General features: G+C 40.5%; 2 protein-coding genes across 6 annotated transcripts in view; one reads left to right on the top strand and one right to left on the bottom strand.

Moving 5' to 3' along the window:
• Window positions 1–242: 242 nt before the first annotated feature.
• Window positions 243–4,757, top strand: LOC117378312 (vesicle-associated membrane protein 3-like). The gene is made up of 4 exons (XM_055225500.1): window positions 243–253; window positions 578–725; window positions 4,358–4,574; window positions 4,744–4,757. The coding sequence occupies exons 1-4, from the start codon at window positions 243–245 to the stop codon at window positions 4,755–4,757; spliced, it is 390 nt and encodes a 129-aa protein (XP_055081475.1).
• An 8,483-nt stretch (window positions 4,758–13,240) lies between these two features.
• The window catches only part of chd4a (chromodomain helicase DNA binding protein 4a), a 39,969-nt gene continuing 25,390 nt past the window's right edge, over window positions 13,241–27,819 (bottom strand). For 2 of the 5 annotated variants that reach the window (XM_055225354.1, XM_055225353.1), the window contains exons 19-40: window positions 27,427–27,600; window positions 26,943–27,084; window positions 26,189–26,320; window positions 25,744–25,861; window positions 25,363–25,487; window positions 25,190–25,282; window positions 24,453–24,594; window positions 22,348–22,517; window positions 21,480–21,663; window positions 19,977–20,066; window positions 19,670–19,764; window positions 19,432–19,565; window positions 18,867–19,011; window positions 18,188–18,341; window positions 17,244–17,341; window positions 16,918–17,164; window positions 16,483–16,707; window positions 15,520–15,628; window positions 14,931–15,063; window positions 14,108–14,303; window positions 13,749–13,918; window positions 13,241–13,541 (exon numbers count right to left, since the gene is read on the bottom strand). In XM_055225354.1, the coding sequence (XP_055081329.1) occupies window positions 13,527–13,541; window positions 13,749–13,918; window positions 14,108–14,303; window positions 14,931–15,063; window positions 15,520–15,628; window positions 16,483–16,707; window positions 16,918–17,164; window positions 17,244–17,341; window positions 18,188–18,341; window positions 18,867–19,011; window positions 19,432–19,565; window positions 19,670–19,764; window positions 19,977–20,066; window positions 21,480–21,663; window positions 22,348–22,517; window positions 24,453–24,594; window positions 25,190–25,282; window positions 25,363–25,487; window positions 25,744–25,861; window positions 26,189–26,320; window positions 26,943–27,084; window positions 27,427–27,600 (3,091 nt within the window). In that variant the 3' untranslated portion in view covers window positions 13,241–13,526. The remainder of the gene's footprint in view (window positions 13,542–13,748; window positions 13,919–14,107; window positions 14,304–14,930; window positions 15,064–15,519; window positions 15,629–16,482; window positions 16,708–16,917; window positions 17,165–17,243; window positions 17,342–18,187; window positions 18,342–18,866; window positions 19,012–19,431; window positions 19,566–19,669; window positions 19,765–19,976; window positions 20,067–21,479; window positions 21,664–22,347; window positions 22,518–24,452; window positions 24,595–25,189; window positions 25,283–25,362; window positions 25,488–25,743; window positions 25,862–26,188; window positions 26,321–26,942; window positions 27,085–27,426; window positions 27,601–27,819) is intronic. The other 3 variants (XM_055225355.1, XM_033975855.2, XM_055225356.1) reach the window with 3 other exon arrangements.

Genomic DNA, 27,819 nt, shown 5'->3' with positions numbered 1-27,819 from the left:
TTAGTCCTGGTCTAGTTCTGGTTTAGTCCTAGTTAAGTCCATTTTTACCCTGGTTTATTTCTGATTTAGTCCTGGTTTAGTCCTGGATTATTCCATTTTTAGTCCTGGATTAGTTCTAGTTTAGACCTGTTTTAATCCTGCTTTAGTCCAGGTTTAGTCCTGGTTTAAACCAGGATCAAACCAGGACTAAACCAGGACTACAGCAGGAGGCTGGTCCCTGAAATGGTTCATATGGCACGAACATGTGGGAGATGTACTGTGGTGCTAGGCCATAGAAAGACTTGTTCATGAGCAGAGATACTTTAGACTAACTGCTGTTTTAAAAATAATAATAATAATAATAAAATAAAATAAAAATAACAATTAAAATAAGTCTTTAATATTTTCTATTTCATTTTTGTCTTTGCCACAGTAGTTTTTTATGATCTGCACATGTCTGAACAACCAGGCTGAAATCAGATTACTCACATTTAACATAACTGTTCACATGACATTTACATAATCTGATTACTCTAGAAATCAGATAATGCTCAGATTTGTGGAGTGCATATGAACATAACCACAGACATGAATAAAGTCTGCTTTTCTTCTTGCTTTCTCTCAGGTCAACACCAGAGGGCGCTCCCGGGGCTCCAGGGCCCACAGACTCAGACGGACCTCCAGCTGCAGCTCCAAACCTGACCAGTAACAGACGACTGCAGCAGACACAGGCTCAAGTCGACGAGGTTAGACAAATATGCAAAAGACTACAAGGTCAAATATACAACAAATACACACACATTCACTTATAATAACAACAACTATCAAAACTGAAGTCGACGAGGAAGGAGACTGAAAGAGATACACAGTACTGTCCAAACTAAATTTAAACATTTCTACAGGAAGAAGAGAGGCCAAATATATTCTGCAACAACAGGTCAACAGTTATTCCTCCCTTCTACACATTTTAGAGAAACTGTAGTGGAAAACCCAAATCCCAGGTCAGGACGTTGAGAGGCTAAAAACACAGATTCTATTAACACATAAACTGCACTTTTGTACTGTAGCATTAGTATTTTAGTTTACAGTTTAAAATGATAAATATGTGGAGTAAGTAATCAAACCCACCTCTTTTGACCTCAGCAAAGGAAGGTGGCAGACACGGCTTCAAAAGGTTAAAGGTCTCTGCTGGTGTGTTTATTTAGGTTACAGTAAATATGTGCAAATTGTTCTTAAGTTCATTGTAGCAGTCGGCTGAGGGCGTGGCCAGATGAGTTGAGCCAGAGGAGCAGTCTCAGGGCATAGGAGTGTGAACCAGTGTGAACCAGTGTGAACCAGTATGAACCAGTATGAACCAGTGTGAGCCAGTATGAACCAGTATGAACCAGTATGAATCAGTATGAACCATGGTGAACCAATATGAACCAGTATGAACCAGTATGAACTATGGTGAACCAGTATGAATCAGTGTGAACCAGTATGAACCAGTATGAACCAGTGTGAACCAGTGTGAACCAGTATGAACCAGTATGAACCAGTATGAACCAGTATGAACCAGTGTGAACCAAAGTGAACCAGTATGAACCAGTGTGAACCAGTGTGAACCAGTATGAACCAGTATGAACCAGTATGAACCAGTGTGAACCAGTGTGAACCAGTATGAATCAGTGTGAACCAGTATGAACCAGTGTGAACCAGTATGAACCAGTATGAACCAGTGTGAACCAAAGTGAACCAGTATGACCCAGTGTGAACCAGTGTGAACCAGTATGAACCAGTATGAATCAGTATGAACCAGTATGAACCAGTATGAACCAGTATGAACCAGTATGAACCATGTTGAACCAGTATGAATCAGTGTGAACCAGTGTGAACCAAAGTGAACCAGTATGAACCAGTGTGAACCAGTATGAACCATTGTGAACCAGTATGAACCAGTATGAATCAGTATGAACCATGGTGAACCAATATGAACCAGTATGAATCAGTATGAACCATGGTGAACCAATATGAACCAGTATGAACCCATATGAACCAGTATGAACCATGTTGAACCAGTGTGAACCAGTATGAATCAGTGTGAACCAGTATGAAACAGTATGAACCAGTGTGAACCAGTATGAACCAGTATGAATCAGTATGAACCATGGTGAACCAATATGAACCAGTATGAACCAGTATGAACTATGGTGAACCAGTATGAATCAGTGTGAACCAGTGTGAACCAGTATGAACCAGTGTGAACCAAAGTGAACCAGTATGAACCAGTGTGAACAAGTATGAACCAGTGTGAACCAGTATGAACCAGTATGAATCAGTATGAACCATGGTGAACCAATATGAACCAGTATGAACAATGGTGAACCAGTATGAATCAGTGTGAACCAGTGTGAACCAGTATGAACCAGTATGAACCGGTATGAACCAGTGTGAACCAGTATGAATCAGTGTGAACCAAAGTGAACCAGTATGAACCAGTGTGAACCAGTGTGAACCAGTGTGAACGAATGTGAACCAGTATAAACCGGTACAAACCAGTACAAGCCAATATGAACCAGTGTGAACCAGTATGAACCTGTGTGAATGAATGTGAACCAGTGTGAACCAGCATGAACCAGTGTGAACAAGTGTGAACCAGTGTGAACTAATGTGAACCAGTATGAATCAGTGTGAACCAGCGTGAACAAATGTGAACCAGTATGAACCGATGTGAACCAGTATTAATCAGTGTGAACCAGTACAAACCAGTTTGAACCAATGTGAACCAGTATGAACCATGGTGAACCAATATGAACCAATGTGACCAGTATGAACCAATGTGAACCAGTATGAATCAGTGTGAACCAGTACAAACCAGTTTGAACCAATATGAACCAGTGTAAACCAGTGTAAACCAGTGTGAACCAGTGTGAATGAATGTGAACCAGTATAAACCAGTACAAACCAGTACAAGCCAATATGAACCAGTGTGAACCAGTATGAACCTGTGTGAACGAATGTGAACTAGTGTGAACCAGCATGAACCAGTGTGAACAAGTGTGAACCAGTGTGAACCGGTATGAATGAGTTTTGCCGGAGCAGGATTTAAATGCCAAACTTCCAAAGATCCTGGCTGCATTGAGGTTGTTCCTGACAAGACCAGCAGGTGGCATTGACCCTTAGTATGAATATACTTAATCTCATTACATGGATATGTGGGTTTTAGATTTTTGTCATAGCAACCCTTTTTTTACCTGAGGGTACGTTAGCAACCAATTAGGGATAATTATTTTTGGTTGACTAAATATTAAACAGTTTTAGGAGGTGTGGTGTGAGAATGTAGACTATGTATGGGGAGAGAGAACATAATGCACTTTTATAGACTCCTATGTGTGTAGTGTGTTTTGTTCTGTTTGTTTATGATGTGTGTGTGCAACAGAATCAGCCCAAACTACATTTTTCTCAAGGGTGAGACAAACAGAGTAAACATGACCCTTGACCCTTGAACCTTGAAAGTGTGATAGAACAGAAATGATTATAAAATACTCTATAGAAGCAATTAACAGGTAATTCCTCGTCTCATTTGGACCTCTTTTCTAAGCAGGACCTCTGGGGACTTCCTCAGAGGAATTAGGGTTCTGACCCCCAGTTTGGGAATGACTGTTTTGGATAGTACTCGGTGTCTGATATTCAGTGATGGGAAGAATACTTTGAAAATGTATTTATTTACAGAATACTGAATACTCTGATTGAAATGTATTTTGTAACATATTCAGTTACATGGTCCAACCAGAGTACTGGATTCTGGATATTTAGAATACTTTTACACTGAGTTAATACTGTGCAGTTAAAGCCAAAATGACAGATGAAGTACCATCATGTATTCCCTTTAATTTAGTAAAGTAACTGTATTCTGAATATGACCAAATGAAAGAGTAACTGTACCAGAATACATTTACTCAAAGTTAGTATTCAGAATATGTATTTTTGGTACATGTATTCAGTTACCTCCCAGTACTGCTGCTGTTGTACTATATATTCCCTTTCTTCTGCTGTAGGTACTTGGCAGGCAATTTGGGGGCCTGGGGCAAAAAGCCTCACATGGACCCCCTTCTAATAGGATGAGGGTTCATTTCTGGGACCTGGGACAACAGACCCCTTTGCCCCCCCTTCCCTGTTGACTTCCCTGGTACTTGGTGTCAGATATTGTTCTGTATATTCCCTGTCCTTCCTGTAGGTGGCGGTACTTGGTGTCTGATATTGTACTGTATATTCCCTGTCCTTCCTGTAGGTGGCGGTACTTGGTGTCTGATATTGTACTGTATATTCCCTGTCCTTCCTGTAGGTGGCAGTATTTGGTGTCTGATATTGTACTATATATTCCCTGTCCTTCCTGTAGGTGGTGGACATCATGCGTGTAAATGTGGACAAAGTTCTGGAGAGAGACCAGAAGCTGTCGGAGCTGGACGACCGAGCGGACGCTCTCCAGGCGGGAGCATCGCAGTTTGAGAGCAGCGCCGCCAAACTCAAGAACAAGTACTGGTGGAAGAACTGCAAGGTACTTTTTATACTACTACTACTACTACTACAAACTCAAGAACAAGTACTCGTGAAAGGTACTTTTAATACTAATACTACGACTGCTTATTTTTTTTATATTTATATGTAAAATGTCAGTCATTAAACTCATGATTCACAAGTTTAATCAGTTTTTACATAAATACTGTACACTGTTTCCTAGCACTTTTTTCTGCATGAATAGTTTTGCATGAACTCCCCCTGCAGGTGTAGTCTTATGAGTGCTGTTTGGGTCAGATACAATTGTTATTGAATTACAATTGTAATTCGACTACAACCCTGACTAATAACAAACAAACTCATGGGAAAAAACACAAAAAACATCACTACCATCCCCGTGTCAGCCTCCTCAATCATCTAATAGGTTCCCGCCCATGTCAGACGTCAGAACCAGAGGATAAACGTAAAAGAGGCGGGATTTATGAGGAACAGGAAGTGAGAAAAATCCCAATCTGGATTATAGAGTGAGGGATTATCAGTACAGATGTGGTCCACACTAAAACAACTGCTTTTATCAGACAAACCTTTAACAATAGAAGACAAATGAATTAAAACTAGTATCAAAACTAGATACTCATTTGAGCAGGTATCGATACTTAAAGAGTCCCATTCATAGGACAGAAATGAACCTTTTCTGAATAGTTTTAGAATGATGTTGAGCTGTATCAGCACAAGTATAACACCACATAGACTAGTATACACCCATGGACCACTATGAACCTACTGGACACTGAGGGATTACACAGATATAAGGACACATGGGAATAGAAAAGAAAGTACTACGATTTAACGTGGAAAATCACAATCTATTGTTTAAAGAAGGAGAGTATCTGTTCCTTAGTATTGAAATCAAGTTTGAAATGTTAGTATCATGACAGCACTGATAACTACGGCTTGTATCTGAGTTCATTAGTGCAGTATGCAGTGCTCTTGTGCTTTCACTTTGGCTGGGACTGTATTAGTATAAAGTAGTTTTAGCTCAGCACTGTCCAATAGACTTGTCCTGTAAATATGTTGTTGAGAACTTTGAAGAGCTCTGCGTTTCTGATTGGCTCATCCATGGGGGTTTAGACTGAAGAAAGGAAACACTTTTGCAACAGTTCAAAACAAAATATATCTTTGAATGACAGTGAAGGAATATAACAAAGTACAAGTTGTAAAGTACTACTACTTAAATATACATTTTAGGTACAGTATATAAGTCGCACTGGACTATAAGTCGCATTTTTGGGGGAAATTTATTTTACAAAATCCGAGACCAATAACAGACATTTTATCTTTAAAGGCAAGTTATAATAATAACAATAAAATAGAGAACAACAGGCTGAATATCAGTACAACACGCTAACGTAACACATTGGTGTTATTGGTATGTGTATTGGTATGTTAACGTAATATATTTACAGTTAATCAGATAACTAAAGCATAAAAAACAAGCTAACAAGTTTACTTCTCACTCCAAATCATTAAACCCATTGAATTCTTCATCCTCAGTGTGGCTTCTGAACAATTTCGCCAACTCCGGAGGAAGTACCCGCTTTCCTCTTCCGCATGGCTGTCATCAGACTCAGCAGAATAGGATTTTCTTTTAGGGGGCATGAACAAAAGTTCAGTCTTTCTCAGATGTCTTTTAAATTACTGTAATGTTGAAATTTGAAGTTTTCAATGGTACTAGAGTAGTAAATACTGGTACACAAGTTTAGAGTGCCCTCGCACATTTGTCAGTGTGACAACAACAAACATTATTAATTATAAACTCACGTGCAACTTATATGTGACCTCCGGCCAAACTATGAACAAAAGTGCGATTTATAGTTCGGAAAATATGGTAGTTGCCATTTGAACATTTTTTGTTGAGATTAAATGTGCTATGAAAATGGAGCAGAAATCTTTGAGGGAGCTATGGGGGAGGGTCCCCTCAGGGTCTAAACAAAATAAATAAATAAATAAGAAATAATAAAAAATATAAATACATTTAAAAAAACAACAATAAAATAAAGTATATTTTATTGTCTATATATATATATATATATATATATATATATATATATATATATATATATATATATATATATATATATATATATATATATATACATACATACACACACACACACACACACACACACACACACAATCCAGAACTGACACAGGTATGATGAGTTGTATTGATGCTCTAAAGCTAACCCCTCTTTCTGTCCCCTCTCTGTTCTCAGATGATGATCATAATGGCCATTGTAGGAGTAATATTTTTTGCTGTTATTTTCTGTGAGTACCACCATGTTTTAATTCTATTGTTAATTAAAAACACAAAAGCAAATAACCAATTCTTTCTTCCCTTCAGTGTATTTCTTCTACTGAGCTGTTCTGCACCCAAAACCATCCTCTCAAAATCCTCCAGGATCTGCAAACGTCTTTATGAGCTGCACCTAAAATATACTTTCAAATGGGCCCAGCTTCAACCAAGAATCATTTTATTAAAGACACATTATGGGACTTTTCTCTGGAGTGCTTTGCCAAGAAAGTTCCCAAGTATGACACTACTCTCCATAATGTATTTAAGTACAGATTTTTTTAAAAATATTGCTTAAAAAAACTGTATGCGGGCTTGCCTTTCCATAGATCTGACCTGTAAGTCATCTCCACACATATAGGTTTAATGCCATACTGTGGAGCATTCTAGGCAAAGCATTAACATCTCCATGACCTACTCCAGAAAAGTTCCACAATGCACCTTTATCACAAATCTCTAAGCATAAATTATCTAAATATATTATAATATGAATTAGTTTTACAGATCAACCAACTCACTGAATATGTATAGAAATGATGAAAACCAGAGTTATCTAATGTGTAACTAATCCCAAATACAGTGTAGGCAATAAGACTTTGTTTCTTTACCTGTCATAAATGCTGCCCCCTAGCTGTCACCGTGTTAACTCCACCCACTGTTAAATATTGTATTGCTCATGATGTATGATGCTTATTCTCATTTTGTGTGAATGTGTTAATTGAATAAAATGCATTGATCTGTAGTAGTCATTTCATTGATAAAATGGTAAAGGAGGTTGGGGGTTAGACTCCTGATCCCTCTGAGTGGAGTGTGCATGTTCTCCCTGTGTCTCTGTCTCTGAGGTTGTGGGTTAGTCATAGACTGTATAAAATATCTGTGTAAACCCTGAGTCGTCCAGGTCTGACCCATAGCAGAAAACAAAGTTTAAGGCAGTGGGCACCAGCAATCTGACCAGAACTGAAGAAGCAGCTTGGATGAACAGCAAAATGTCTTCACTCCTACAACGACTTGTTCAGTTGGCAGATTTAAACTTTGTCTTTTGCCAGACTGTATATATACAGTCTTGTTCAAACTAATAGCAGTACAATGTGAATAACTAGAATAATCCAGGATTTTTATATTGTTTATTTCTACATGGCAAACAAGTTACCAGTAGGTGCAGTAGATTCTCAGAAAACAAACAAGACCCAACACTGATGATATTCTGTAAAAACATTTTTGTTTGTAGGATTTAGCAATCCTGTGAATCACTAAACTAACATTTAGTTGTATGACCACAGTTTTTTATAACTGCTTCACATCTGCGTGGCACCTTTCAGCTGTTATTCCACTCCATGATCCTTTAACAACATTCCACAATTTATTTACATTTCTTGGTTTTGCTTCATAAAAAGCATTTTTCACATCACCCCACAAGTTCTCGATTGGATTAAGGTCCGGGGATTGGGCTGGCCACTCCATAACATTAATTTTGTTGGTTTGGAACCAAGACTTTACTCATTTATTTGTGTGTTTGGGGTCATTGTCTTGTTGAAACACCCATTTCAAGGGCATGTCCTCTTCGGCATAAGGCAACATGACCTCCTCAAGTATTCTGACATATGAAAACTGATCCATGATCCCTGGTATGCGATAAATCGGCCATAGTAGGAGAAACCTGCCCATATCATAATGCTTGCACCACCATGCTTCACTGTCTTCACTGTGTACTGTGGCATGCGCGAGCCGTGTGCTGCCTGTTACGATCGCTCCGACCACTTCTTTGCTTTTTTCTTACTTTTTATTGTTTTACGTTTTTACTTGTTACCCACTTTTGGACACTTGATTCGTAACCATATTGAACACATACTGGTGGGTTTTGGCGACTTTGATAGCTCCTTTACAAGTTGCTGGAACTTTACAAGTCGCCATGCGTCTCCAGTACACACGAGATCAGCTGATCAGCCTAAACAATGGAGCAGCTGTAAACACCGAGAGCCGGCATGCTATCCCCGAGTTCTGCAGAAGACGAGCGCACAGGGGCTGCAGAGGGAGTAAAAAGCTACGACGGAGGAGGATTGCAGCAAAACAACAGAGACAGAAGTACAAGCCGAGTCTCCCCTCCATCGTGATGGGTAACGTGAGGTCACTCGCAAATAAGATGGACGAACTCACAGCGCTAGCCCAGAGTCAGAGGGAATATCGAGAGTGCAGCCTGATGTGTTTTACGGAGACATGGCTGCATGAAGACGTCCCAGATGACAACGTGACCATCGCGGGCTTCTCTACAGTCAGGGCAGACAGAGACCGCGCCAGCACCGGTAAGAGCCGCGGGGGAGGCCTCGCTCTGCTCGTCAACCACCGCTGGTGCAGTCCTAATCACATCACCGTAAAGGAACGGATCTGCAGCCCTGATGTGGAACTATGCACTGTTGGATTACGTCCCTATTATTTGCCGAGAGAGTTCTCTCATGTTGTTTTTGTTGGAGTCTACACACCCCCCTCAGCCAACCCTCGCAGCGCCTGTGACGCCATTCACGCAGTTGTGGCCCGGATACAGACGGTTCACCCTACTGCTCTCATTGTGATTTCTGGGGACTTCAACCATGTTAGTTTGGACAAGACTCTCTCCCATTTTCACCAGTTTGTGAACTGTCCCACCAGGGAGGAAAGGACATTAGACCTTTGTTATGCTAATGTCAGGAATGCATACCTGGCCACACCACTGCCCCCATTGGGTGGGTCTGATCACATTCTGGTTCACCTCAAAGCAGCTTACCTCCCTCTTGTGAAGCGCCTCCCCCCAACAACAAGGACTGTGAGGAGATGGACGGATGAGGGCATGGAGATGCTACAGTGCTGCTTTGAGGAGACTGATTGGGCTGTACTAACAGAGCCACATGGAGAAGACCTGGACGGGCTGAACGACTGCATCACCAGCTACATCAACTTCTGTGAGGACTCAATAGTCCCAGCAAGAACTGTGAAATGTTATCCAAACAACAAGCCGTGGATAACCAAGGACATTAAAACCATACTAATCAGGAAGAGGAGGGCCTACAGAGCTGGCAACAAGGAGGAGGCCCGGTCTGCTCAGAAGGAACTGAAGGTGAAGCTGAGGAAGGCCAAACAGAGACATGGGAGGAAGCTGGAGGGGAGACTCCGACAGAAGAACATCAGGGAAGTCTGGAGCGGCATGAGAGCCATCACAGGACACAAGCCGACCAGAGGGAGAGGCGTTGAGGGGGATGTGAACTTAGCCAATGAGTTCAACATCTTCTTTAATCGCTTTGAACTGGCAGGCAACTACCATCTCCAGCCAGTAGCCTCCCCCACCCCCCTCCCCCGTCCATCTCCAGGGGAAGACTCTGCTCACACCTCCGACAGCTCCACCCCTCCCCCTCCTGACACCTCCACACTGACTGTCACTGAAGAGCAGGTGAAGAGACAGCTGCTGAGACTCAGGGCTGGCAAAGCTCCAGGGCCTGATGGAGTGAGTCCCAGGGTCTTAAAGAACTGTGCCCCTCAGCTAAGTGGTGTCCTGCACCTGATCTTCAACCTGAGCCTGAGTCTTCAGAGAGTCCCCCTGCTGTGGAAGACATCGTGCCTCGTCCCTGTCCCGAAGACGCCGCACCCCAGCGACCCCAAGGACTATAGGCCTGTGGCACTGACCTCCCACATCATGAAGACTCTGGAACGACTCGTCTTGGAGCAGCTGAGGCCTAGGGTCCAACATCTGCAGGACCCCCTCCAGTTCGCCTACCAGCCCCATCTCGGAGTAGATGACGCCATCTTGACCCTACTCCACAGAGTCTACCCCCACCTGGACACACCGGCTGCCACTGTGAGGGTCATGTTTTTTGACTTCTCCAGTGCCTTTGACACCATCAGGCCGGCTCTGCTGGCTGAGAAGCTGGCGGTGATGCAGGTGGAGGACTCCCTGGTGTCCTGGATTGTGGACTATCTCACTGGAAGACCACAGTATGTACGTTTACAGGGCTGTGTGTCAGACAGAGTGGTCAGCAACACCGGGGCTCCACAAGGGACAGTCCTCTCTCCCTTCCTCTTCACTCTCTACACCACGGACTTCAGCTACTGCAGTGAGACTTGCCACCTTCAGAAGTTTTCTGATGACTCTGCAGTGGTGGGATGCATCAGCGGTGGTGACGAGAGGGAGTATAGGACTGTTGTGGACAACTTTGTCACGTGGAGTGAGAAGAACCACCTTCAACTCAACGTGACCAAGACAAAAGAACTGGTGGTGGACCTGAGGAGGACCAAAGCGGCTGTGACTCCCATCTCCATCCATGGGGTCAGTGTGGACATGGTGGAGGAGTACAAGTACTTGGGAGTGTACTTGGACAATAAACTGGACTGGAGCAGAAACGTGGACGCAGTCTATAAGAAGGGCCAGAGCCGCCTCTATTTCCTGAGGAGGCTGAGGTCCTTTGACATCTGCAGGACGATGCTCAGGATGTTCTATGAGTCTATGGTGGCCAGTGCCATCATGTACGCTGTGGTCTGCTGGGGCAGCAGTCTGCGCGTGAGGGACACTAATAGACTCAATAAGATCATCAGGAAGGCTGGTCATGTTGTGGGGGAGGAGCTGGACTCTCTGACTGTTGTGTCGGACAGGAGGATGTTGACCAAAGTCAGGACTATTCTGGACTCTCCCCTCCACCCCCTCTACGGGGTGCTGGCCAATCTGAAGAGCTCGTTCAGCCACAGACTGTTACTGCCACGCTGCTCCACTGAGAGACACAGGAAATCTTTCCTGCCTGTCGCCATCAAACTGTTAAACTCCGTTCTCTAACCAAACACTTCAATACTCCAATATTCCACTTTGTACATAGATGTAAATAGTGTGTGATTTTGTGAGATGATCTATTTATTTATTTTGTTTAACACTGACACTTTATTCTTATTGCATGACACTTTATTCTTATTGCACAAATTTTATTCTTATTTAAATGACTTTTTATTCTTATTCTTAAATTCTATCCCGTGGTTGTGGCATCTTGTAACTAAGAGAATTTCCCTTCGGGGATCAATAAAAGTGATTCTGATTCTGATTCTGATTCTGATTCTGAATTCAGAGTTTGGGGGTCGTCTCGCACACTGTCTGTGGCCCTTGGACCCAAAAAGAACAATTTTACTCATCAGTCCACAAAATATTCCTCCATTTCTCTTTAGGCCAGTCGATGTGTTCTTTGGCAAATTGTAACCGCTTCTCCACATGCCTTTTTTTTAACAGAGGAACTTTGCGGGGGATTCTTGAAAATAGATTAGCTTCACACAGACGTCTTCTAACTGTCACAGAACTTACAGGTAACTCCAGACTAGAGTCTTTGATCATCCTGGAGCTGATCATTGGCTGAGCCTTTGCCATTCTGATTATTCTTCAATCCATTTTGATGGTTGTCTTTTGTTTTCTTCCACGTCTCTCTGGTTTTGCTTTCCATTTTAAGGCATTGGAGATCATTTTAGCTGAACAGCCTATAAATTTGCACCTCTTTATAGGCTTTCCCCTCTCCAATCAACTTTTTAATCAAAGTTTGCCATTCTTCTGAACAATGTCTTGAACAACCCATTTTTCTCAAATGCATGTCCAACAAGTGCTGGCTTCATCCTTAAATTGGGGCCACCTGATTCACACCTGTTTTTTTCATAAAATTGATGACCTCACTGATTGGATGCCACACTGCTATTTTTTTGAACACACTCTTTTCAACTAGTTGCCCAGTGGCACAGCCCTAAGGGCGTGCATATCATGAATGCTGGGTCTTGTTTGTTTTGAGAATCTACTGCACCTACTGGTAACGTGTTTGCCATGTAGAAATAAAAATATAATAAAAACCTGGATAATTCTGGTTAGTCACATTGTACTGCTATTATTTTGAACAATACTGTAAATGGATATAGCCAACTTTCCCAAATAGGCAGTGATCATGGGCGTGCTTCCAGCTCCATCGACTTGGACTCCAATTCACTTTAAAATTGGCCCCTACTGCTGTTTGGTCTTACAAGGTTTGTGTAACCTCTACATGATCCTGGTATTTTTTATTTCACTATTACATAATCCGTAACTCAAGATATAAGCATTAAGAGACAAATCAGTTTCCCTCTTTCTCCGAGGTCGCTCCCGCTAGCATTAGCAACAGGTATGACAGCGTTGCCAAGTGCCCAGTCCCTGCTAAAACAGCAATGCAGGCAAAAAGGGTCATTACCTTCAACAACTGTGCTAATATAGAACTCAGCTCCAAATTGGCCCCTATAATTGCTAGACTCGATGAGCTTCATTTGACTCTGAGTGACGGCATGCTCACTTAGTCCACTTCTTTAAACAGTCTACGGTTAGACTCCTGATCTCTCCTCTCTGTAGGAGGTTGGTTGGCGGCATCTTCTCTGTACTAAAAATGACATGAACAAATGTATGGGCCAAATTTTTGAGTTTATTCTTTATTTAGGTCCCAAAAAACATCATAATAACATTATATCAATAATATTAATACAGAAATTGAAAAAATTAAGAAAAATAAAATAAAATAGCTTTTGTGTCCACAGCCTCAAGAGGGTGAAGGAGTGCAATCCTTCAGAAACACTCAGTAAAATGTCCATTATTTTGAGGAGAAGAGGGCATGGCTTCAAGCTATCCGTCAGTCGCTGTGCACCAATCAGGATTCAGGAATGTCGAAGGAAAAGAGGTAAGCGCTTCAGTCTACTGCTGAGACATCTGTGGAGGAGAGAGAGGAAAGAGTAATATATTAAATTTTGTTATAAGTGTTTATTTAACATCCCTGACCCCTCTCCTCTGGACAGACCCATCTCTAAGAGGCCGAGCTCACTGTGGCGCCCGAGTCTCAAGAGCCACAGGAGCGACTGGGTCCTTTGCTTCTCTGAGGGCCACTGTCTTCTCATTATCAGATCTTGTGGTGTTTACCTGTTGTGCCTGTGTGTGAGTCTCGGGCCCCCTGCTGGCCAGTCGATTTAGGATGTTCCTCTCGGACATCTGCAGTCTCACAGCGACAGGAGGTATCCGGGCGATAGTCGCTGGGAGACGGGTGACATCAGCCTTCATGTCGCTTAGCAACTCCTCCAACTGTTTCAGCACTGGGGACAAGAACAAAAAAAAGACTTTTCAACGATTGACACACTCCACTTTTTCAGTCTACTGCTGCCTACTCAAGCCTGTGGACTCAAAGAACCAAAGAGGCCAGGTCCAAGAATCTAAACTCTAGGACTACTACAGGAGTGATTTAATTACAGATATAAACTACTGCAGTACTAATTTAAACTCACCTTTGTGCAGTACTGCGTTGGCGGGCTTATTCCCCGACATCGACTCTTTGCTCAGATGCTGATGAGACTCGGCCAAACACTCGACTTCACTGAAGCGGGTGTTCAGAGCCATGGAGGGGTGGGAGGGGTCCTCAGACATGTTCAAATACGCCGCCCTCCGCAACTGCTCCTCGATCACCAAAGCCTGCTCCAACAACTGAGGCAAAGAGAGGAGAAAACAGCAGGTTTAGAGAAGGGTTCAGGCAATTATATTGTGAAATTGTTTAAAAAAAGAAAGAAAGAAGTGTTTAAAAGAGTGAAGGTGCTTCGCTGCTCATGCAAGCTGCTTCTTCAGTTCTGACAGTTCACTGCAAGGTCACTGCAAGGTCACTGCAAGGTCACTGCAAGGTCACTGCAAGGTCACTGCAAGGTCACTGGCTTATATCTGTCTGAAGGAAGGAGACAACTACACTGAAACTAAAACATCCTACTTTTTACATTAAAGACCAACCAACTTCTGGGAGGGAAAACTGTTCCTTTATGACGCATCATGTTCGTATGTTAATGCTACTGACCCTTGCTCCAAATCAAATTTCTCCATAGGGAGATGAAAATAAATGAAACCTTAAAGAATATGTGCCATTAGTCAAAACCCTAAAGTGTGAGCGGTCAACTGATATTTTGCATGATCAAGTCCCCATGAAGCTCTACTGAAAGTAACGTTTGTACTGGTGGCTTTGATTTCTATTCAGACACATTTTCACATATTCAGCACATCTGACAGTGGCACTGGATGACACTCATCACTGATATCATTTGTCAAAGTTGTGATTTTAAATTTTACCTTGAAGCGCCGGGCGAGGAACTTGTTTTTGATTTCTAAGAAGTTGCCTCTGCTCATCTCTCCTTTGAATGGTTCATTGAGAATCGCAAACTTCACATCGTTCTGGATGTCCTGCCAGCGAGCGTAACCGTGTCTGAGGGGGGCAGGGTCAAGGTAAAAAATACTCACAAATATATGATCCCATTTACTTTAAATGATAAAATAACTAAATCTAGATTTTTAGTTTGTTATATGTGTTGCTAACTCCTAGCAAAAGGCTAGAATTTTGAATGAATATTCCAAACAAATAAAATCCCACAATTTAATCTAAAAACATATGTAAAGTTTTTAAAAAGCAGCATTTTCTTCTGGCTCGTCTCCATGGAGATGTTAGCTACAAATGGGTTTAATGCCCCACGTTGGAAAAATCCATGGAGATAATCAGAAAAGTCACATACTGCACCTTTAAACTGACACTCTAAAAGGAATTCTGTGTAAAACAAATAGAATCTAAATCTTCAGTTAAAATCGCCCCAATAAAAACACATTAAAATAAAAAAAAGTAAAAACATTTAAAAAATGGTAATTTTAGTTTTGTTTTGAAGGATACTGTATAATTCCAGCCAGGAGCCAGTAGTCGTGTCTTCGGTGCCAGATCTCGTTGGTTTTCTTGGTCACAGTCGCGGCTCGTTCCTCGTTCTGCCACAAGGAGTGCAGCTCTGAGGAAACGGAGAGAAAAAAGTTCAAAATATATGTTAAAAAAAATCATAACTGCTTTCTCTTTACAACAAATGAATCACTTGCATATGACACAAGTACTCATTTCACAAAAGGACATTAACATACTTATACCTTTACCTTGTTTTTATCTATTTGACTCCAGTTTAGGGAATTATAGTTTATAATTTTACTTCCTGTTTGAAAATTATCACATCACACTAGCCAATAACTAGTCTGGGCAAAACTCGTCTAATCTACAAAATAGTAGTACAAGTATATGCTGTTGTGTTCAATCAATGTGTACAGGTCCTTCTGTTTCCCTAGTGTGATGTCACTGTGTTTTCAACTGCAATTTCAAATATTCTCCCAACTTTTCTACCACTTGAATGATTTGAATACTAAGGAATAGACCATACTCAATACTGATTTTGATACCACAATGATAATTAAAACACTCTTTAGACAATAGAATGCGATTTTCCACATTAAATGGTAGTACTTCGTTTTCTATTCCCATGTGTAATTCCTCAGTGGTCCATGTAGGTTCCATGGGCGTATACTAGTCTACGTGTCTTATTCTTGTTCTGATACAGCTCAACATCATCCTAAAGCTATTCAGGAAAGGTTTGTTTCCGTCCTGTCAGTGGGACTTTTTTAGTGTTGATAAATGCTCAAATAAATATCTAGTTTCAATACTACTTATTAGGAATAGTATCAATTAGTATCTGATTTTTGATACTTCTTACACCCCCTACTTGAATGTAAAACTATGATACATTTTTCCGCCAAACCCACAGTCATAATTGGAGAAACAACAAACTGTCCTATGCAGTTTAAATAAAACTATATGTACCTGTGAAGCCTCCGTCTGCGATGTTGAACATAAACCTGGACTTGGCCTTCTTCTTGTCTTCGCTCACAGCTGTGTCTTTGGAGGAGTTTCCATTCTGAAGTTTCTCCTCCGGTTTCACCTCCTTCACCTCGATCACGTCTTTATCCTCTGAACACTTCTCCTCCTTCTTCTCCTCGGGAGCTGGAGTCGTGTCCATCTTTTCCACCTTCTCTTCTTTTTTCTCTTCTGTAAAACAACAAATGTATAATTGATTTAAAAAGGGTTGTCAGGCTTCAGTCGTTCAGTCATAGTTTAAAAGTACATAAAAATCCCATAAAAATCTTTAATCATAGTTTTTAATGTTATTTTCTTTTAGTCAGCGAATTAACACCCTGGAAGTAACTGCCTAATGTAATGTAAAATTAGTGACACACATCCGGAAGTGACAGCTTGTACCTTTCATTTCTGCGTCCTCCGCCTTGACCTCTGACCCCTCTGTCTTCTCATTGGAGCTCTTCTCTTCTTCTGTGGTCTGTGGGCTCTTCTTCCCATCTTCTCCCTCTTTCTCTTTCGCCTCCTCTGGGTCTTTGGTGCCGTTGGTCGTCGCAGTTTCACCGTTTTGCTTTTTGTCCACTGTAGGTTCCTGTCCATTCTTCTCCTCCGTCTTTTTCTCCTTCTCATCGTCGCCTGGGATTGAAATGACCTGAAGACACAGAGAGGGGCGTTTATATTCACAGAGAATTTCACCACACCTTTATATGTTTTTATATTAATTTATTCACCTCATTCTTTGAGTCTTTGCCGTTCTTTTCGAGTTCAGTCTCTTTCTTCACGTCTTTCTCTCCGTCCTTAGAAGCTTCATCAGCTTTTGAGTCATCAACTGCAAAAATAAACACATTTAGCAACAGAAAAAAACAGAGGTAGGGACGGTCGCTCAAAAACAGTAAATAGTAATGCAACTTTAAAGGACTTAGATAATACAAAATTGACTCTTGTAGCTTTAAGTCATGTTATAATGTTGTTACCTCCTTAAAAACAGACCTGGAGTTGTGTTTTGTTTCATTTACACATGTTGTAGTAACACTTTTTTATTAGTCTGTCTACATCTCCAAAGGTCAAAAATTCTCAGTTCCACCTTGTGATGTCATGAAATGGTAGTTTAAGTTAACAGCTCCTTTTACCTTTAGTTCAGTAGAGATTGGCAACTCCAGGCCTGAAATTATCCAAATGATTCTAGGGAAGGTGTACTATAAACACAGCGGAGCACTTCCTGTATCACCACATGACATCACCAGGTGGAACAGAAAGTTTTCCATTTGAGAGAACTCAGCCTAAATATAGAGGATTTGTGTGCTAAACATGTGTGAATGAAACAAAACAGCTCCATGTATGTTTGTGATGAGGAAAGATTAGAACAGAGATCTGAATAATTATGTTAAAGGTCCCATATTACACAATTTTTTTAGTATACAAAGTTCCAAGTTGGTAAATTTTAGTCTAAGTCCATTAGTGACAATAGGGAGACTGGTCAAATATTTACTTTAAAATAATGTTACACACATCACCAGACGAGAGCATAAAGTAAAGAGCTTAATCAAATTCTAAAGACAATAATTTTTTGTGATGCAGGTCAAGGACTTTGTTTTGTTGCAGAAAGCAGTCTATAAAAAACATATTTGTATCCCTGTTTACTGTTGAATGCTTCTGAATGCTGCTGAAGCCCAACCTGGAGCAGGCGTGTTGGGCTGTGTGTCTGCGGGCGTCCCAGTCGAGGGGGTCTTTCCTGGGGATTCTGGTTGAGCCGCTGCCCTTTTGTTTTCCTCCAGCTCCGCCATCCACGGCATTGACCACTGACCGTTCACGTGCTCGAACTCCTGCACCTGAGACACACACAGCACATGGAGTTTAATATAGTGTGTACACACCCCCCTTGTGTTTAAGTGACTGTGCTCTATATTCATGTAGATGTGCTTTATTACACTTTTAGAAACCATTCAAAACCAGATCAAGTATCAGTGGGAATCTCCCTCCTCTCAGCTCTCCCAAAGCACAGGTTAGAGTCTAAAGCCAAATCCTAGTGTGAACACCACTTCCTGTTACAAATGGTAGCTCTTTCTGCTGTTGTGTGTTTTTTATTTATACAAAATCCTGTAGTTACTTGACGGATACATAAAAGTTACATTTTGGACAACACATATGGATCAGCTTTGTCTTTATTTTTGTTTTCAGTCTCTGCTCTTTTATGTATGCTAATACTCCACATCAACTGATACCATAGTATTAGCAAAAGCTGGATTGGCGTATATCTGCTTTGGTTTTTAAACATTGGTCCTCATTTAATTACATAGAAGTTCTACAGCTACTACCTGCTCTATTTAACGATAGATCTGGTTGTATACAGATACCTTCTTGCGTATGAGGGACATGACTCCGATTCGTGTGAGGACATGTTGTCTGGACAGTCCTTCTCTGGGGACTCCGTCTGCAAAAGTCTCAGCTCCGTCTGCTCCAGGCTCACACAGGTGACGCATGAACAGGGACACGTACGCCCTGAGGAGGACAAGGGTCACAATATACATTTTTAAAAAACATAAAACTGATATTCAATTTTTTTTTAAGAAAAAAATTATTTAAGGACCACATATGAACCAAGCTGTAGTTGATCTGCTAGTTGTAAGCTGGTTGGTATTCAGCTATTCCACCTGATAAGAATTAACTAGTAAATACTAAGTATCTACAAACATTGCTAATAATGCGAAATTGGTAATCAACACTACTTTAATGGGAAGAAAATAGTTAAGGGCTGAATACTTTTAAAATGTGGCCTTAGATTAAAAAAAGTTACTAAAAAAGTACTTTAGTTACCAGTTAATAAGTGCTTAATTATAGTTTTTAGATATTCTACCTTTCACTATTAAAGTGTTACTCACAATAATAAATACATTTGTAATTGTCTGAGTTGTAACTCACTTGAACTCCTTCTCAGATTTGCCGCGTAGATCTCGTACGAGCCACTGTGTCGTGAAAGCGTCTTGAGGAGGCATCCCATAACGCATCACTGCATTCAGGAAGGCCTTTCTCTGACGTGAGTTGAACCCCAGGACCTGCAAAACAGGAAAACATCATCACTTTGGTCTATGGACTTTGCTAAATACCACTGTACAAGAGCTGCTTTGATAAAGTCACAAATGCAGCTGCATGGACTAACCTCGATGTTGCCTCCGACCCTGGCCAGCAGGGGGGGCAGTGGCTTGTCTTTGTCGTTCCGTAGACCCTTCCTGCCCGGTCTGCGAGAGTTGGCAGCTGAAACAAAAACTAAATATTGTAATGATCTGATATTTTTTTATATATTTATTTATTTATTTATTCTGTTTAGTCCAGAGCTGAGGCCTTTCAACTTATGTTTTTTTTCATCATCATATTGCATTGCTTCTCAGGCCAACTATATACATATAAATAAATATATGAAATAAATAAATGTATTCTAGGTGACAAAACATGGAACAGTGAACTACCTTCTGATCGCTCATCGAAGTCCTCATCTCCCTCCTCCGAAGCCACAGAGTAATCGGACTGACCATCAGACTGGTCATCCTGCCAATCAGCTGTAAACACAAACACAACAGATGTTTAATACAGGATCCTGGAAGCAGCTGTCACACGATCCTCAGAGGTGGGCTGAGAAACTAAAATACAAGACTTTCAGTTTTATTCAAAAATACAAAACACTAAACAAGTCTTGTAATTACATTTTTAGTTCATGTTCAAATTTAAACTTTAAGAAGCTAAAAAGAGAAACATTTACAGTTTATAGTGACAACATAATGAACCAATTTACAGTTGCAACAGAATCAAAACATGAAAATGACTCTACAAAACTAGTCAAAACTTAAATACAGCTCATTACTTCCCACCTCTGGAAATTGTGACTGAAAACACGCAAATATTATAATACATTTCTTGTTATGCTAAAACAAGCCAGTTATTGAAAAGTTTTTAGCAATTAGCGGTTATGACAGTTAGCATTCAATCCCTATCTTTCAAAACAAAAGACAAATAGATGCTCATAGACACACCTATAGGCTTTTATTTAAATAGGTATACTATGTAAAAGGACATTTAATCTACATCACATTATTTTTAGCTTGACAAAACACAAATGTATACAGATTATATAAGATTATTCATTATTTCATATTCATTTTCTACCAGGGATGTAAGAATAACCAAACTTGATGGGACAATACCGTGGTGTTATGTTTATGGCATTATTGTAGGAAATAGAATAGCTACTTTTTCCTCTAGAAATCCCCCAATAAGCCTTTAGTGTTGTTACTGTTACTTTCATATTTGAAACTATTAACAATTTTAAGAAGTGTTAAATACCAGTTCAATATTTACGCTGGCGACAGAGACAAAGCCGTGCATTATGGTCTCTGCAGTTTGACGAGGAGCTTGTAATTCAATCAATAGAATGTCTAGAATCTCCATAGTTTAACTTGAGCTGCAGACAGAGCTGAATCTCAAGGTGGAATTTACTGTGTAACTGTCAGATTACACATGTGATGACCTGGTTTACGGTTAATATCTCTGTAATTACTGGGCCTACCCACAAAAGCTGAATAACGGCACCACGTTCTGAAGTTATTAAGTCGTGATTGTTGTCAGATTAATCTTATGGCTCAAAGTCCTTTCAACTGACAAGTTTGTGGAGCTGATCCCAAACTAATAAAGAGACAGTGAATCTCCCATAGAGTTATATATGCCTGTATTTCAGCTTCCTGTTATAGGCAACACTGAGGACTTCTCCCCATTCAAAAGACAGAATGTTCTGTTGTTTAACTGGTACTGTTGCTATGACAATAAACAATTATTTATCACTCTGGTTAGATCCCTTCCCTCCATCTGAAATGATGACATCACATTATGAATCAGTTTAAACAGCCCATGACGTTTGGCTCTCACATCCCTGTTTACTACTGTTCCTTTGTAAAGAGAAAAATAAAAGTTTCATTGACCTCTACCTGTGTCCTCTTGCGATCCATCGTTGTAGTTGACCTGTTTGCGGATTCTTTTGCCTTTTCCCAAGTTTCGGGCCAAATCTTCCTGCTGTTGTTCATAATGATGACGCAAAAGTTTCTCCCAATAATCTGGGTCTACGCTCTCCTCCTGTTTGATGATCTCCCTCTGCACCTCCTCCTCCTACAGAAAACACAGGAGATATTAGCAGATATTAAGACGATGTGAGCATAACAATAATAGTAAATAGGTAGTGTTTTATTAATACGTCAACCTTGACTTGTTTGTTTGCTTAAGACAAATGATGTAATGACATTTTCATAGATTTCATATACCTATACAGTATTCCCATGAACCTAAAATGAATTTGTGTATTGACTTTCTCCAGAGAGTGCTTTCCATCAGAGTGTGAGACTAGACCAAGTTGGTGGTGTCTCTTATGATTCAAATTATTAGTTATTGGTTCTTTAAAAAAGGAGCCGTACCAATTTATTTTTTTTACAGATTTAAAAACAAAAAACAGAACTAGTTCATTTTAAACTGTTTGCAGAGGTCCAAACGTATTTCTCACCTTCTAATTATTCCCCATAATGAGTTTAGAAGTGCTTTTCACAGCTTTCAGAGGAAGTACCTGCAACAACTAGCATGCTAACAGCAACATTTTACATAAAGTGGCTGTAAATGATTTTTTTTTTAATCCAATTTTTTGGAGAGGATGCAACTCAACTTTTTTCACACTTTTAGAGCAATTTTATCATTGTGACTTTGGAAAATAGAAGACTTTGACGGGAGTGACACTTGAGAGTAACTTAAGTATTCAGTCTCTCACCCCCCCGCCTCACTCCACTACATAGTTAACCATCTCACCTCCTCCTCTTCGTCTTTGACCACATACTGAGCCACTTTGAAGGAGCTCAGATACTCGTTCATGCTCTGCAGCTCCGTGTCGTCCGTCGCATCCTGGTTTCGGTTCAGCAGTCCCTCGATGGCTTTGTCGTCGTAGTGGATAACGCTGCTGTCCTCCTCCTTATTCTCTCCTGCACAGGTTAGAAAAAGTTCAAATTGAGTTCAATGACTACACTTTAGTTATAAATGAAGAAGAATATGTCAATGCACGAATATCAAAATCAAAGTAAATAATTTTAATATTTCATAAAGTTCTCTATATCACCAACATTCAGAAATCTATTTCATATTTAATAATGAAATTACACAAACATAAAATTATTGTTTATAACTATGACTACATGTTTGGATATTTGTGTCAACTAATAAAAAAATATATTTAAATGTGTGCGCTCTACCTTTACAAATACAGTTTACTAGTTTCTATTGTTCAGTGCACTCAAATATATGGATGACAAATGTATTGCAGATATACCGTAAATTTCGGACTACAGAGCGCACCTTGATATAAGCCGCACCAGCTAAATTTGAAGAGAAAATCAATTTTGTACATATATAAGCCGCACCTGAATAAAAGCCGCAGGTTTTCATATTGTAACATGAGATATTTACACAGAAAGACGGTGCACGACACGCTTTTTTTAAACTGTGCCTGAAAATTGGAACCAACACGACAACAACACGGGATGAACACATCTGCAGGTTTAGAAAATAAAGCTGCACCAACACGGAAAATCTGCTTTTATTTCCTCTGAAAACTTTTGTCGTCTTTTTACATTGACCAAGTTGGATTCATTGATGTCGAGCTCACGTGCAGTGGCTCTATTTCAGGGGTCGGCAACTCGCGGCTCCGGAGCTGTATGCGCCTCTTTCAGCCTTATACTGCGGCTCTGCGTGGCTTGGGAACTGACACAGACACAGCTCAGTCCTGCGTAAAGAGCCCTGATTTTCAGACGCTGTGCGCACAGGGGTCAGGAGCAACTTTGGCCCGTCCCTAATGACACACTAATAAGCTCGTCCGTAGATGTATCATGAAAATCCTGCTGGAAATCGCCACAGAAATCTATTTGATGTAGTAGCAAGTATATTATCTGCTCTTGTATCCGCGGTGACGTATCACGTATAACACATCAGACACGACGCACAAAAGTAGAGCCACAAGCGAGTGAAAATGAGCCAAAACAAAAGTCTTTGGAGATCTTTTTAACAAAGGGGAAAAGGACAACTGAGGAGCCAGAAGAAGAGACTACGACCTCCAAGAAAAAGAAAGATAAATTTAACAGACAATGCCTACTTAAAATCTGGGTTTGTCGCTACAGGTGACTCACGCACAGAGTCCGCTCTGCGTAACATACGGGAAAAGCAAATAAGGCAATGAAACCTTCAAAACTGCTTTGGCACATGGAGAATAAGCACCTGGGATTAAACGATACGCTACGAGTTTTTTTTGTTGTTGTTTTTTTAAAGAAACTGCGGAGTAGAGTAGACATAATCACATAATCAGCGCGATGCATGATGCAGCGGTTTGGTGAGTTGTATTTTTTTAATGCACTTAAGTTGTTTTTGCCATATTTATCTGCCACGTGTAGAAGGCTTGTCCGTGAAAGTAAAACCTACATTATTCCGTTACATTATTGTTATTATACAGTGTTATCTTCATTTTAGATGTCAAAAAGTATTTGCGGCTCCCAGTGTTTTATTTTATGTGGAAAGTGGGTCCAAATGGCTCTTTGCGTGTTAAAGGCCGACCCCTGCTCCGTTTCCTTTCTGTTTCTTTATCTTAAAAACTGCATCATATCCATTTCATGATGCGCAAAATGATCGTTCAAAATCAAAACTAGTGAATTCTTCAGAGCAGAATCTTTCCCCACGTCTGTCTCACTTTTACGTTTACAGCTAGAGAGCGCCCCCCAGGGTCCGTTATCCAGTAAAATTCCATATATAAGCGGCACTGCTGTAAAAGCCGCAGGGTTCAAAGCGTGGAAAAAAAGTAGCGGCTTATAATCCGAAATTTACGGTAGTAAATATTCTAAAACATATATTTTAAAAACAGAAACCAAAACTACCACCTTCTTGCTCGTCTTTGAACAGTTCTTCAGTCCCAAACTTGAGGATGTCGTCCAGTTCCTGTTTGGACATGGAGCCGGTCTTTGAGCCCAGACCAGGACGCACCACCAGGTGAGTCAGCATCATCTTCTTCTTAGCCACCTGTGAAATAACAGACAAGTTTAGTTTGACTGATAAAAGAGATCTAGAACAAACGAGACTAAAAGGGCGTTGTGCCAATGTAAAATCAAACTGTTATATGGCCTTGTGATGAGCTGTGAGGCTGGAGGAAATTTTCTAAAGTTATGCATGGACACAGACACCCACCCTCTCCTATTGGTGAGCGAGAGGTGGATTTAACCAATCACGATAAAGAGTGAAGTCACAGATGCAGATTTATATTGCTTTTAAATGGTAAAAGAGTTTTTCCACCTTCAAGGCACTCAAAACGCTTAACATCAAGGAATCACTCACCCATTCACACACACATTCATACACAAGTCTCTTGCCCAAGGACACAACAACAGTATTTATTTGTGGGAGTTGGATTTGCACTGCCAACCTGTGGATCTGACCACTCTACCGTCAACCTTCAGATCAGTGGAAAAACACTACCAACTGAGCTACTGTCGCCCCAAAGGTTAACTTAAGTCTATTGAAATATAAATTGCGATCTTTTAAAATTTATGTCAAGAAAAACTGAAAAGATATGTAGCAAAAAAGCAAGTTTAAAATCTAAGTTGATTCCATAATTTACCTGAGTGATCCTCTCTTCCACAGAGGCCTTGGTGACAAAACGGTAGATCATAACCTTCTTATTTTGACCTATTCGATGAGCTCTGCTGAAGGCCTGGACAGAACAAGAACATTTGAAACTTAAGCTTCAACTTAAAACTTAAAATGAACTTAAACGAGTTCTCTGGTACTCACCTGGATGTCGTTGTGAGGGTTCCAGTCGGAGTCATAGATGATCACAGTGTCTGCGGTTGCCAGGTTAATGCCCAAACCTCCAGCTCGTGTGGACAACAGGAAGGCAAACTGCTGAGCGCCCGGAGCTGAGGAGAGAAACAAAACATTTCATTTTCTAGATCTTTTATGAAAACAAATTGCTACAGAGAAAGTACGATAAACGATAATATTGAAACTACTCTACACTATCCATTCTTTACAATTGTTGTAGAAAATGTTGTCATCCAAACAGCTCAGTACTTTTAATCTACAGCACAACAGGTCAGTAGTAATGATCATGAGAGGCCTGTATAACTATAATAAAAGCAGGAGGCTGTATTTTAAATATAAACGTGGTCTCACCGTTGAACCGATCGATGGCCTCCTGCCGTAGTCCTCCTGTGATTCCTCCATCGATTCTCTCGTATTTATAACCCTCATTTTCTAAGAAGTCCTCCAAAAGATCCAACATCTTTGTCATCTGAAACAGCAGACATTGTTAGTGAAGCTCATCAGTGTTAATAGAAGCAAATGAACAAGCACTGCAAACCGTTTTCTCATTTTAGATTCTTGATTCTAAAACGATACCAAATTCAATTCTGAAACTCTTTCATTCAAAAAGAAAGCACATTTTGTACATTTCAAGTTCCCTCTTTTATGTAAACTGGACAAAATAGAGCCCATTTATGATGAATGAGCCTGTGGCCCTTTAACTCCAACAAGTAGTGTCTGTAGTTGGCACATTAGCTTTCTTTTGCTGCTGACAACATCACTGCAAACCTTGTGTTCCTTTTGCTCCATATTTTACCTGAGAGAAGATGAGGACCCTGTGTCCGCCCTCCTTCAGTTTCCTCATCATTTTCTGCAGTAAAAGAAGTTTCCCTGAAGCTTTGATCAGACCCTGGTTCTCGTAGATCCCATTCGGCAAACGAGGGGCTTCCTGTTTGGGAGGGGGAAAAAAAAAAACTTTTAAAAATTACAAAACATGGGAATGAATTGCATAGTGAATCTAATGACAATAAATGGATAACTTTTCTGGTGAGGGAGACGTCACTGGCTTGTCTCCATGGAGATGTTAATGCTGTGCCTGAAATGTTCCACAATAAGACATTTACCTCGTCTATAGATTTTATTCCATTATGGCCATTTTTATTGCCACTGAAAACATGCATTCTTACTGTGAGTGGGCTTGCCAGCCCACAGATCTAACCTTTAACTTGGCCTAGTAGTATCTACAGTGTCTTGATGATGATGGATATGTTTAAAGCCATTGGGAACATTCCTAGGAAAGCAATAACATTCCCATCGAGACTGGCAGACTGAACTCTATCAGAAAAGTTATATAGTGCGCCTTTAACATTCAAGGCTTTGGTGGAAAGAGGATGGGGTATGTTAACCACTCTTCCACTGCGTACCCGATCACTTCCATTCAACATATATGAATTACATTTAAAAAAAAATCAATATTTAAGTCACTAAAAAAAACAATAAATATAAGAAGCAACAACCTCATAATAAAACCCAAAATGTCTACTAGTTTAGCCATCCAAGTTGAAACGTACCATCGCAGCCACAGGGAAGAGGTAGGGATGGTTGCAGCATTTCTTCAGATCCATGACGACATTGAGCAGTGAAAACTGGTTTCCACCTCCTTTTGTGTTCAAGGCCTCGAAGTTTTTCGTCAAAATGTATTTGTAGTATTTTCTACAGACAGAGTCAAAATATTAAACGTTAGGTTTGTTGCACAACCTCATCGAAGCACAGCCCAAGTTGGTCACTTTTGTACATGGACAATGGCGATAAAACCTCTTCTGATTCTTACCCATTTTACACTTTAATGCCATATTCTACAATTAATCGATATTCTCCAGTAATTGAGAGCTCTTAATACTTCTATGAATTTTTTTTTTGTCTAACGAAGTGGTGACTGTGCAAGTATAAATGCATCGACAAGCACAGCACTGATGTGTGATTAACCTGAGCCCTATGATTGTACATTATTTTGGTGCCATATTCTCCAGTTTTATATAACACCGGAGCCCTTACTTCTGCATGGGACTGAGCTCCACTCTGACGATGAGCTCAGTTTTGGAGGGCATGTGTTTGAAGACGTCTGCCTTCAGACGCCGCAGCATGTGTGGACCCAACATGTCATGAAGCTTCTTTATCTGATCCTCTTTAGCGATGTCTGCAAACTCCTCCAGGAAACCCTCCAGATTACTAAAGAAACACAAATATATTGAGTTAAGTTATAATACAATGCTATTTTTAATTAGATTATGGAGATATAATATAGATGCAGACTTCAGCTTCTGCTTTGAAACCTTTAGATCCACCCTTTCACTCAGCCCTTTGTTTCATAACAGGTGATGAATTTAAAACCTGTGTGCTGTGTACAGTTTGGTATCATGTTTTTGTATATTTATGAAGAATTGTTCT

The sequence above is a fragment of the Periophthalmus magnuspinnatus genome, chromosome 11, assembly GCF_009829125.3.
Source record: "Periophthalmus magnuspinnatus isolate fPerMag1 chromosome 11, fPerMag1.2.pri, whole genome shotgun sequence".
NCBI classification, from domain to species: Eukaryota; Metazoa; Chordata; class Actinopteri; order Gobiiformes; family Gobiidae; genus Periophthalmus; species Periophthalmus magnuspinnatus.
Note: the sequence above shows the minus strand (reverse complement) of the source record. Positions and strands in the feature narration are given on the sequence as shown.